Consider the following 12,887-nt stretch of genomic DNA (forward strand, 5'->3'; position numbering starts at 1 on the left):
AGCTCTAATATAAATGGAAGTTAAATTATAAGTCTTAAATTTAATTTAGTCATTAGGGCCTTTCGTAATCCAAGGGATGGCCTGCAGGCAGCTATAATGTGTATCCACAGTAGCTCTTAGTCCAGGAGGGTTTAGGCCTGGAAAGGGTCGGGTCTAAAATACCCTCCTGTTGAACCAGAAGATCTGTCCAATCCTGTGTTGAGTAAGAAAACCTGTGGAGCAATTTGGTTAAAACAGCAGAATGAGTGCCCCAATTAAGTTTGCTGGTGTGATAACACGATTCTAATTGAGGCCTAAGTGTGTTTATTATAGAGGTTACAGGAGTGCATCAAAGCATGGAGACTCTTGTACACAAAGGACTCTGTTAACACCTAGAAGTAACTTTGAATGCATCTTAAACAATGCTTTTTGTTTTTTTCCCTAGATCAACGTTCGAGTTGTTACTATGGATGCAGAGCTGGAGTTTGCCATCCAGCCAAACACTACAGGCAAACAGCTCTTCGACCAGGTCAGTGAAGGGTTCCTGTGGGCTCTTGTTGTTTAATTTTGGAGTATGTTTTGGACTGTAGTGTTTTCTTAAGACTGGATTCCAAACCTATCTTTCTTTTACCTATCTCCTAATCAAACGGCCCCAATCTGAACTAAGATCTCTAAATTCCATCACAGTAAAAGAAAAAAGCAAAAACCCTTGCAGGTATGTTATGTTCCAGTGAAACCTGTCTTCCTAGCATGTTGGATGATGAACTGTCTAAAATATTTAGACAGCATAACTAACATGTAAAAATGTACCTCTTGCTTTGAAATACTGCTTAACTCTTACATAGTTCTTAACTTTTAAGGTTGAAATGTTGCTCTTGTGCATAAAACTGTTCAGAATTAGGTCTTCAGGTGGCTGATGAGGGCGTTGGCATGGCTGCATTCATTCATTCAAATGCTGGGTTTGAGTTAGCACAGGTGTTTGAGTTTGCCAAAATCCTGGAAAATCAGAAGAGTTTGTGATCTCTGTGCAGTATTTACAGACAGCATGCCTCGTAAGAAGCCCCTGTGCAGCAGGATGGAGCAGAGATTGGTGCAGGGATCCCTGCCTTCAGGGATTCCCAGGGAAGTGGAGAGCTTGAGTGGCCAAGACTGTCCTCCTGTATTCTTCCTGTTACTGCTTTAACAATATTCAGGTCTATTTGAAGATGGACCTGCAAAGATCAGATAAAGACAGCTAAAACAAACTGTGTGCTATTTGTGAAACTTTGTTATTATCAACTTAAGTAGCTTGCTGTTATAAAACTGAAGCAAGGCCTAGATTTTAGCAGAAAAAAATTTACCTACTGCTCTGCAACTCAAAAAAAAAAAGAAAAAGAAAAGAATTGCTTCTAACCATTTCTGCTGTAGACCTGAAAAACAAGAATTGGTCTATGCAGACTTCAGTCACACATTTTAACGTGTTCACAAACTGTTATTTGTACTTCTTCCCTTGTACCCACTAACCTTGATAGCTAAGGGTGGTTGTACTTGAGTAGCTACTGCTGCTCAGGTAGGCAGTATTGGCTAAACAATGTCCATTCCTTCTGGGTATTGTTGGTACAATTCTTGTTTCAGTGAGTTAACTAGAACTTGCTAGACCTTAAGGCAGTTGTGCATTGACAAGTACTTCAAAAGATCCAGAAAAGAAACCCCAAACAAACAACCCACAAATCAGTTAAAAATAAATAAAAATTCCAAACCCTCAACAAACAAACAGAAAAAACTTTTAGTGAGTTCTTGAAAGGAATAAGAGAAGGAAATCAAATACTAATCACTGCAGAGCTTCACAGTACAAAACTGAGTAGTCCAGCTTGTGTTTAGCATTAAATCTAACTTTAATTCCTTTTGATTACTACTGATGTGGGATAAACATCAAGTATTCATTGAACACAGAGGCCAAGGGTTCAATCCCCATATGGTTCATTCATCTTAGAGTTGAGCTTGATGATCCTTGTTGGTCCCTTCCCTCAGAATATTTTATGATTCTGTGAAAGGAGATTTGCTGAAGTGCATTTGAAACCTGCATTTTTATGGAAACAGTACCTGCTGCGTGATCTTCCAGAGGAGAGTCACCAAGTTGATTAGGGAGATGGATCACCTCTGCTATGAGGAAAGGCTGAGAATTGGGATTATTCAGCCTGGAGAAGAGAAGGCTTGGGGGTGACCTAACTGCAGCCTTCCAGTGCCTGAAAGGAGCCCTAAAAAAAGTTGGAGAGAGACTATTTACAAGGGCGTGTAGTGACAGGGCAAGGGGGAATGGATTCAAACTGAAAGAAGCATCTTTAGATTAGATATAAGGGAAAAATTCTTTACTGTGTTGGTAGTGAAGCACTGGAACAGGCTGTCCAGACAAGGTGTAGATGCCCTAACCTTGGAAGTGTTTAAGGCCTGCTTGGATGGAACTCTGAGCAATCTGGTCTAGTGTAAGGTGTCCCTGTACATGGCAGGGGGTGGAACTAGATGATCTTTAAGGTCCCTTCCAACCCAGGCCATTCTATCATTTGATGATTCCATTCATGCTGATCACCATGGCATCAGAGTAACTTCTTCCCCTGGCCCTTTCATGTTGATCCAAAACAGAGAAAATGGATTTTATTTCCATCAGTATGAAAATCCAAATTACTGAAAGCCAGGTTTTAAAAAGCCATGCTTTAGGTTAGACTCTAAGTCTGTCCTTATGACAAGCATTCAACAAGTACTTCCCTCCTCCATATATATTAACTAATGCTTAGATCTGTTCAGAGTCAGGGTCATCTCTCTGGCAGAAGGGAAACTACTTTCTCTGCTTTCAGCTGAGAAGTTCAAAATCCCGAGAACATGGAAAAGGCAGGATGTTTCAGATTCAAGATACTTCTATTTTAGCTTGCTGTCTGGATACTTAGGGATTTCTGAAGAATGATTAGTCCACTATTGGGATAGACCTACACCTCGTGGAGATTTGATCCTTACATCCCATGGCATGGATTTAAAACCTGTGATTGGAAATTCTTATCCATATTTCATACCTTGTCGGAGGATACTTGTGCATATCAAGGGAAGGCTGAGGTAGAACTGAGCAGCACAAAACCAGAAAAGGTGAAGACCATACATTCTCTCTTCAGTTCTGTTGAGCAAGCCTTTCACTAGGCCCTTATCTTGGGTGGAGTTTACACTCAGATAAAGCCTGTGGAGGCAACAGGTTTTCACAGGTATGGGGAGTGGCCCAGCTAGAGCTGCAGAACCACCGTGGGGGCTTTGAAGAAGCAAGCTATTTTTAAAAACTACAAGGTGGTTTATTGGCCTGGTTGTCAGAAACCAGGGCTAGGCTTTGCTAGATGTCTGTGTCCTGCATGTAAGGTGTTCTGTAGCTCCTGTTACAGGAGAGAGAAAAGAAGGAAACCTGTGAATATAAAGTTCCTCTCCACCCAAGCCAGTCCTGTGCAGAGTTTATGCTGCAGTGAGGTCTGAGGCGCCCCAAGGAGCAGCCCAGTGGGCTCTGCTGCTGGCTGGAGAATCTCCCAGGTGGGCATGTGCCCTCCTGACCATGTGTAAAAGAAATTCAAATGGAGGAGGGTGTAACTGGCATTCTCTGGGAGTGAATGAACAACTGCATGGAATGGGAAGACTCAAGATTTGCGGCTTCATGCATTTGAGGAAGCAGAGGAGGTGTCTTTCATCTTGTATATAATGCCTTGTTTCTTATTTCTTCCTTGTTTTGCCGTGGAGGAAGTTTACAGAGCATTTCCCAGTACAGGCTAAAACCTTCTTTGTTCTTTGTATTGAAACTCAAACAGTCAAATTATGAAGTTTAGCGTAATACTTTCTCTTCCTTGCTTTTAGGTTTGGGAAGAATTTAAGGGGTCATGATTTCTGAAAACTTTCTAACTCTATTTATAGGAAGTGTACTTTTTTCTTGTAAGAGACATTCAGAGATAATGACCTGATAACTGCTTGATTTATGCAACTTTTTATTTTAACAAAGTTGCAACATTCTTTTGTGCAACAGGAAGTACCACACTCAACATACCCCTGGTTTCCTGTTAGACTTTATAAAAATACATCCAGCTGTCACAAAACTTGTCTCCCATGATGAAACAAGCCACTTTGAGGGAGGAGGGAAAAGGAATTTTAGTCAAGTAAAAGCTGAATTGTTTACAGAGCCCAGCTCTTTTTTTAAAAGAACATGGTGGGGGCTTGGGATTTTTGTTTGTTTGGATTGGTGGGTTTTATTGTCTTTCTGATAAACTCTAGTTAGTCTTAGCTAACATGACATTGTTTCTCTCAAGTCTGCTCTCCAGCCAGAGTCTCTCCAGCAATACCTTAAATGTGGAGGTGAAACAGATCCTTGGCTGAGGCCTTAGACTTGTTGAAGCACATGTAACTACACATTCCCAAATCTGTCACACTTCCCTAACTCACTCAGTGGCTTTTAACTCTTCTTGCCTTCCACTCTGTTGAGCTCCCTGTAGTGATGCCTACATCACTTTTTGTGGGGTTACTCTGCAAATAACATAACAGAAGTGATCCAGCTGTGTACGTGGTTGATCTTTGCAGATTTTGGCTGTGTCTAGAGCACAGCTTTACAGGTAGATGAGCTGGCAGCCAAGCACTTGGCTATAAGAACAAGCTGTCAAGAGTAGGTGAAGGTCAGGGACTTGTTGGCTCTGTCCTCCACAGAGGCAATGTAACATGTCCAAACTGCTTTTCTAGTAAGTGCACCATCCAGTCAATGGATGGTGTTTCTGTGTCTTTCAGCTGGTTAGTATTTACAATATATGAAATGAAACTTGTCCTAATGTGGGGGCATCAACGTATTCTTGTCCTTCATAAACTCAGCCTTTTGGGGGGTTTAAAGAAATAACAGCCTTGACTGAGAATACTTGCATCTTGTTTTAACTCTCAGAACCTCACAGCAGCAGTATGAAGCACCTCCCAGCTGCTTCCTCTAGAAGGAATAGTCTCTGGTGACTGGCAGACAAGGTCACTTGAGCCATTTTACTACTGCTAACTAGTTGTAATTAGTACTAATACCATTAGAGACCATCCCACCAAAAACTTCGGTGACATAACTCATCTGCTTCACTAAGTACAATTTTAAGATGAGTCAGTAGATAAAAAGCAAGCAGAAACCCCACCTGCTGCCAGTGTGTCAGTCTAGCAGTTGGTGGCCTGTCACTCGCTGTTTGTCTCACCTGCTTTCCCCAAGATCATCATCTTCTAGAAACTGGGTGGGACAAGTATCTCAGCCTGGGCTGTCATCATCATCTACAATGCAGCTGTATATCCTTGTCTGCAAGGTGAAATTAAGAGATGAGTAGGTTTAGGCTCTTGCCTGCACACATCACAGGTGATGCAGGACTCGAAAAGATACCTGGGCCTCAAGTGAAATTTTTCCTGCAATAGCTTTTTCCTTTTTACCTTTCTGTTGCAGGTGGTTAAAACCATAGGTTTGCGAGAAGTGTGGTACTTTGGTCTTCAGTATGTGGACAACAAAGGATTCCAAACTTGGCTGAAGCTTGATAAAAAGGTAACAGACTTTGGGCTAATTGCTGGCCAAAGGTTAAAGCTTGTATGTTTCCTGACGTGTTATTGGCTGCAACTTCATACACCTTGTGCCTGCTGTTGATTGTGCCCTAATTTTCATAATTCCAGGATTGTTTTTAGAGATAACATTGTGATCTCCATGGGTGAGGTGTGACATGGCAGAAGCCCTTTCACTCTCTGAGTTGCAGGAAGCATTTGCCACGTGTGTAGCACCTGGATACTGTGCTTTGTTGGGAGGAAGCAGCTGCTCTTTCTGACAAGGGCTTAGGCCCTGAAGGATCAGTTGTGTCCTAACTGGAGAAGAGGCATTTCCAAGCTGGGCAGCCAAGTGCTGATGCCTCTGGTGTGCTCCTGTTTTTGTGTTCCCAGCTCTTAGGAAGGCATGGACTGCTTTTCTTGGCGGGGCAGTCTCTGACACACCTGTTTAATGTCAGGGGGCTGTTCTCTGTCAAACACACACGGTACTGGGTGGGTTTGCCATCTGATACAGCACAGTAAATCATTCTCCAGTGACCAGTGTTTGCTGTACAAACAGGATTTAACTGGCTTAGTTGGAAAACATAATGCATCTCCCCCATGTTCTCTCCTATCAGTAAGCAGCCAGAATTAAGGAATTCCACTAAAGAGTTGCCAGTCACTCATCTCTTATGGCAAATGCCCCAAATTCTTTTTTCTGTCTTAAAGCACTCTATTCTATTGTTTGCAAAAAAACACCTGATCAGTTGTGGTGTCGCCTCTGTCCTCAGGTTTCTGCTCAAGAAATCAGAAAGGAGAATCCCCTCCAGTTCAGGTTCCGTGCCAAGTTCTTCCCAGAGGATGTGTCTGAAGAGCTGATTCAGGACATCACGCAGAAGCTGTTCTTCCTGCAGGTGAAGGAAGGGATCCTCAGTGATGAGATCTACTGTCCTCCTGAAACAGCAGTACTTCTTGGTTCCTATGCTGTGCAGGCCAAATTTGGAGATTACAACAAAGAGGTGCACAAGCCTGGATACCTCAATTCAGAGCGTCTGATCCCCCAAAGGTGAAGGAATTGGCTGATGCAGTCTCTTTTTTTTATTTTTTTGTTTGAATTCTATTTAAATGCAAAGATTTTCATTTACAAGTATCTTTGGTTTTGTTTTTGTTTTTAATTGAATTGCATATAATTGGGTTTTTCCCTTATTTTATTTCTATCTGTCATATTTCAGTATATTTTTGCTTCTCCTTGGGTTGGTTAGAGAGGAAATATTGTTTTGTATTCTGCTTTTATTTCTTAAAAACTGCTGCCATGCTGGTAACTGTGGCAGTATGAATGTTTCTTCTTTAAGAAGAAAAGAGCAGCATTAAGTCAAGAATATGTCATTCTTGAAGAAGGTTGGGTTGTGTGTCCTTAATCATAATGTACAGTCCTAAAAAGTATGTGGAAAGCATGTCTTGTGGCTTCACAGTCCATCCTCACTCAAGATCAGTGGATGTTATCAGACCAATGGCTTCTGTTTACCCTTCCTGATGACACTGCAGCAATGTCTGATGCCAGGGATTGCACCAACTTTTGCTTTGCTGTAATTCCCTGGTGTCTCCAGTATGTGTGTGATTCGTTTGCAGAGTTTTGCTTCTACCTCTCATGTGTCTGGGCAGTGACCAGAAAGGCTTTGCAGAGGGCTTTTGCCCATTCTGCATTGCCCTGCTTCACAGAAAACATCTTTGGGCTGAGTAGGGTTTTCCTTTTGGCTACAGTAAAGCTTCCACCAGGGTGAGAGCAAGACTACAGCAAAGATCACCATCAGTGGATGTTGCAGAACCTCTAATGTTGCTGATATCTGTTCCCTTGTGTAGGGTGATGGACCAGCATAAACTCTCCAGAGAGCAGTGGGAGGAACGGATCCAGGTGTGGCACGCTGAGCACAGTGGCATGCTCAAGTGAGTGTTTTGTTTTGGTCCTTGGGCTGATCACCCTGCTGCTTGTTTGGTTACCTTAAGTTTGCATTTCTGCAACATGGTTTTGTTAGTCTGGGTTTAGACTCTTGAGTTGCCTGTGTGAGTGATACACACTACTCCTGGTGTGTATTTTTTAGTTCAGTATTGGATCACATGGTAAAGCACAGTAATATATTTTGTGCTGGTGCTGAGAACAGTGTGGCTTCCTGAAGATCTTGGACCTGTGCACATTATATTAGTGACAACAGTAAAAAAACAGTAAAGGTGCTGTCAAACCTTCCAGTCATTGAAGCATTTGCATTGGCAGATGGGGAAAGCTCAGATCCTATACCTTTCCTATTCACTGTACCCTGAGACAAGGATGAGTGCTATGAGTGCTGAGAGAGGTGAATGTTGCTGATTTTCTGCCTGGAAGTACTAGGGATTGGTATATGGAAATATTCTCTGTGTGTGCTGGTAGACATGCTATCGTAACTTCTAAAATGAATCCTAATGGTGGATGTTCAGTTTTAACTTCTGAGTTTCAAGTGAGATTTAGGAAATTTTTTTTTCTTCTGAGCCGTTTGTGTTTTCTGAGATAAAGCTGATGTTCATTTCTCATTTATCTGTTTTTTTTCTTGTCTCAATCAGAGAGAATGCCATGCTGGAATACCTGAAGATTGCCCAAGACCTGGAGATGTATGGAATTAACTACTTTGAAATCAAGAATAAGAAAGGAACTGATCTTTGGCTGGGAGTCGATGCCTTGGGTCTCAACATCTATGAAAAGGATGATAAGTAAGGCCTTTGTTTTTGCCTCTGATCTTCCAAAGAGGGTTGGTATGGGACATTTCTCATTTACAGGAATGCTTGTGTTCCAGTTTTGGATCAGTATGTGAAGCTGGGAAATGAGCTTTCACATCCCCTGTGCTTTCATGTCTTTCCTGAGCTGCTAACACTACCTGCTGTACAAAGAGAGATGCCAGTTGCACAATGCCATCTGTGCCAGTTGTGCACAGTGCTGGAGCTGAATCCTGAACTGAGGAGTTTACCTGGCTTTTCCTTGAGTCAGGTCACCAGGTTTGCCATCAGTGGCCACAATGAGAACCTGGCTAGGTGAAGGCATCTGCAGACACCTAAGGAAACTCCTGTCCTGAAGTTGATGATGGATGTGTGTGCAGCTGCCCGGTTCTGAAAAAGGCAGATTATGGGGTGGACACAAAAGCAAACCTGGGTGACACCCAGAGCCCAGGGAGAGGCTAACCTATATAGTTACTGTGAACAAGGAATGAAATGAGGGCTTGCTGAAGTACACACAGTTTTAATCAGCCCTTCTGGTAAAGGCAGAGCCATTATTAATTGGATAGTAGGTGGGAAATGATAGACTACGTCTATAAATAAACATAATAAGAAGGTGAGAACAGCTGTGTCTAAGCCTGCTAGTCTCTTCTAATACTCTGCACTGAAGGATTGAAGGGAGTTAAAATAGCTATTTTTTAGATGGAGCATTGCTGTCCAGACTACTTTCTTTTTCTCTCCCCTATGTTTCCCATCTTTGTTTCATGTCACTAATCTGTGACAGACTATCATTGAAATACAGAACAGATTTCACCTGTTCTACATCTTTGCCTCTAAAAAGGTTTGACTGCAACCCAAATATTAATTGGAACTCTCTGCATCTTCTGTTGATAAGGCAAAGAGAAAGGCAGTCTTTTCTGCAATGCTAATATGTGCTGTCACCCAGAAAACAAGGAGTGTCACTTGAAAGAGAAGTAGTTTCGCTCATGTAATACTTCAGTCCTGAATGACTGGTCTTGCTATGTAACCATGGTCACACAAACAGGTTTTTCGAGCTGCAGAAATCAGAATGTAGCCATTGACTGTGGAGGCCTATCGAGAGCGTTTGCAAAACAAATACAGTGCTGGAATAAACTGCTTATTTCTGCTGTGACTCTTGCCACTATATAATTAAGTCTTTCCAACAGATGTGGGGACTAGAAATAGAAATGTGTATGGCCCCTCTGGTTTGTAGGTGCAAAGTTTGGGGACTGAGGGCAAAGATGAAGAAGCAGAGATTTCATTGTTGGAGTGTAACACGAGGAAAATGAGGCTGTGCTGTAGGTGTGTGAGCCTCTATACTGCAGTGCATGTCAATGTCCTGTTTCTGGGTAAATTCAGGCTTTTTTTTCCTCTGCATTAAAGGGAAGAATCTGCAGTAAAACTTACTAATGAGTGAATTATTTTAGTTGTCTGTCAGACTGTATTATCTAGGATTTAAGCACTTGTACTAATGTGATGGAGGCTGGAGTAATTAGTTAATCTTAGTGTAATCAAATCATTTTCTTTACAGTTCTTAATGTTACACACACACACACACAAACACACACACTGTTGCATAATATTGCAGTTGAGTTAGAGGTTAGGGAGTGGATAGTTCTGAAGAGGGTGAATTTTATTCTTGATGTCTGAATTTAAATGAAGCAAGGTTTTGTTTTTTTCTGTGCTTGGACCCAGCAAAATCTTTTGATGTAGTAGCTTTCCATCTCTTTGACAATGAGGGAAATTCCTCCCAGAATTGTTCTTTTTTCTTTAATCAATGTGCTCCACAGAATTCTTACAGAATTTGAGTGGTCCACTGTGATGATAAACATTTCTGTAAGTGCTAAACATGAAATACTTGTGTCTTCAAATAATTTGCAAGAATAATTGTGACAGAGACGGATATGTTGGAGGGGTTAGAGAATAGCGAGAAGTTTGCTTGTTGTCATTATTTTTTATGTAAGACACAATTATTACAGTTCTTAATCATAAACAGCTATCTCTAGAGAATATACCATCTCTTGCTAAGAGAAGAATAGTAATGTGATATTAATTATTAAAAAAATATTTGGTTGGGGTAATTAAAGGACTTTATTACAGTCAAATGCACAAGTCCTTGTCATGTTAGAACTTGCTGCAGAGCTGATCAGGTGTGTGAAGGTGAAGTATTGGAATGGCTCAGAAACATCTGATCTCATGACAAACTTTTTATATGCAAGACTCTGGAGAAATTAAGGCAGAGGAAAATATCAAGTGTTTAGTGAGTCATATAGAAAAATTTCAAACAAATCAGCAGACCTGGACTCCTCAGCAGCGAGGAAGAGCTGGGAGTCTGAATCCTGCCCTTTGCTTCATAGGGGAGCTTTTCACTGGTGGGAGCCACGTGGCACAGCTCATTGCATGAGCAGCGAGTGAAGTTCCGCTGCGTGACTCACGGGATGGGCTCAAAGAGCAGCTTGTACGGAAGGAGAGAACAGGGCCTTTGTTACCAACCTTGCCTGTCATCTAGGGGAGGAGATCTCTGAAGGGAGGGTGTCAAAGGATGGAGCCAGGCTCCTCTCAGTGCTGCTGAGCAGTGGGGCAAGGAGAGGCTCTGATGCACAGGGAGTTCCACCTGAATGTGAGGAAGAACTTCTGTGTTGTGCACAAGAAGTTCTTCCTCACATTCTGCTCATGTGCGGGTGACCATGCACTGGAACAGATTGCCCAGACAGGCTGTAGAGTCTCCCTGCCTGGAGGTGTTCAGGATGCATTCCTGTGCCATGTGCTCTGGAATGACCCTGCTTGAGCAGGGAGGTTGGGCCAGATAATCCACTGTGGTCCCTTCCAACATGACCCATTCTGTGAAATAAAAGAAAATAAATCTTCTCCTACCAGTGGTGCCTGCCCAGCACTTCAGAGAAGGCAGTATGGAGGTGACTGGGCTGGCTGTACCACAGCAGGGCGGGTTTGCCTGTGGGTGCTCTGGGGTGTGGGGAGCAGCTCAGTTACTTTGGCTCATGCCTCCCATGATGTGTGAGAGGTCTGTGCAGGGAAGCACTGCACATAAAGTATGCATGCTGTGGATTTTGGGACCAGAGTTAAAAGAAATAAGCTTAAAAGCAGCTGATCATGTGCCTTCAGCAGAGTCCATTCCTATTTACATAGCCAAAGGTCAGTAGGGTGGTGAGAATGAGAAGAGACTCAGTAAGAGAGGTTACTGGGCTTCTTTTCCTACTCCCTGTGGTATTCTGGTTCAATTACTGTCTTCTCTCTTTTGGGAAATCTTTGTGAAGCATTGCATTCCACCAAGTCTGTGTGTTGGAAACAATATGGGGGAAAAATGTTTATTGAGTCATCCCTTAAAACAAGTTTTTCTTCTTTCCAGACTAACCCCAAAGATTGGGTTCCCCTGGAGCGAAATCAGAAACATCTCTTTCAATGACAAGAAGTTTGTTATAAAGCCCATTGACAAGAAGGCACCAGTAAGTATATCCAGAAGGGACTTATGGATACTGCATATGAACAGCTGATACTGTTTCATCTCAAAATAAAGTAGTCTTGGGAGAGGAGAAAGCCACAGATATTCTAGATGCAAAATAAGCATTTGAATTTAGAGTGTATTTAGAGCAGCTGTTTTTTCTGTGCAGCATAAATGAAGGGCTGATAGTGATAGCTAATGTGGAAAAATATAAGGATTTAACAAGTGCAGAGTCCTTTTTTGTAGCAAACTGGGTAACTTCATGCTCAAATTTGAGATTCTTTGCTCGTTTGCTAGTTCTGTGAGGCCTCTCTGCATATCTTTCAGTGCATGCAAGCTGATAGGTAAATTTTATTTTTGTTTTTTCGTTTAAAAATACCAAAACACTAAAAAAAAATTACAGAAGTAGTTCAAATGCTACTGAAAAACCACATGGATACATATGGCTTCCCATCCATCACTGCCCACTTCCACACTTCTGACAGAGTAAAATGTGGTGTTCATTGGCTTTCTTGAACACCAAGGTAAATTTCAGGGATATGACTTTGGTGGAGAGCTGAAATATAGCTACCTGTGAATGTTGCTTTTCAACACTTAAAAGTATGTTTTCAGAGTTATTTTAGTGAGGAATTAGAAACTTACTTTGACCTGTTGAGAACGTAAGGTGGAATAACTGGTATGGGTGGATGTCATTGTGTCAGTCTTGTGAAATTTCTGGAGCAGTTGAGAAAGATCTCCTCGGCTCTTCCCCCAGCCCAGTACTTGGCCTTGGTGCATAAGTGCAGCCCAGAGAAATAATAAGCAGCCTGGCTTTGGCAAAGGATGATGGCTTATAAATATCTCTAACAGCAAAAGTCCTCCCAGTAGTTTAAAGGATACTAATGCACTGTGTGCTGCAGGGATTTCTTCCCTCCTCCAGATAAGAACCTGGGGGAGAGGAGCTATTTTCTGTAATGCTGTTAGTGAAAACAACAGAACTCCCCAGAGATAGAAAGCTGGACTGTCAGGCATGCTTTCCTCAATAGAAGAGCCTCTTGCATGTGTTGTACATAATTACAAAACACAGATCACAGCTTGCCACCCACTCCCCAAAGAGTAAATCTGAGCGTGAGATGGAAGGCTTGCAAAAGGCTGGTACAGAAAGGGGTTAGCATTGAAAACCTCAGTTATG

The 12,887-nt window shown here is 42.1% G+C and overlaps 1 protein-coding gene across 1 annotated transcript in view; it reads left to right on the top strand.

Moving 5' to 3' along the window:
- Positions 1-12,887, top strand: part of EZR (ezrin) — a 38,096-nt gene that overhangs the window by 17,404 nt on the left and 7,805 nt on the right. Inside the window, exons 2-7 of the mRNA XM_005490247.4 lie at positions 425-508; positions 5,429-5,524; positions 6,288-6,562; positions 7,357-7,440; positions 8,089-8,235; positions 11,624-11,720. Coding sequence (XP_005490304.1) covers positions 425-508; positions 5,429-5,524; positions 6,288-6,562; positions 7,357-7,440; positions 8,089-8,235; positions 11,624-11,720 — 783 coding nt within the window. The remainder of the gene's footprint in view (positions 1-424; positions 509-5,428; positions 5,525-6,287; positions 6,563-7,356; positions 7,441-8,088; positions 8,236-11,623; positions 11,721-12,887) is intronic.

Source organism: Zonotrichia albicollis, chromosome 3 (assembly GCF_047830755.1).
Source record: "Zonotrichia albicollis isolate bZonAlb1 chromosome 3, bZonAlb1.hap1, whole genome shotgun sequence".
In the NCBI taxonomy this organism is placed as follows: Eukaryota; Metazoa; Chordata; class Aves; order Passeriformes; family Passerellidae; genus Zonotrichia; species Zonotrichia albicollis.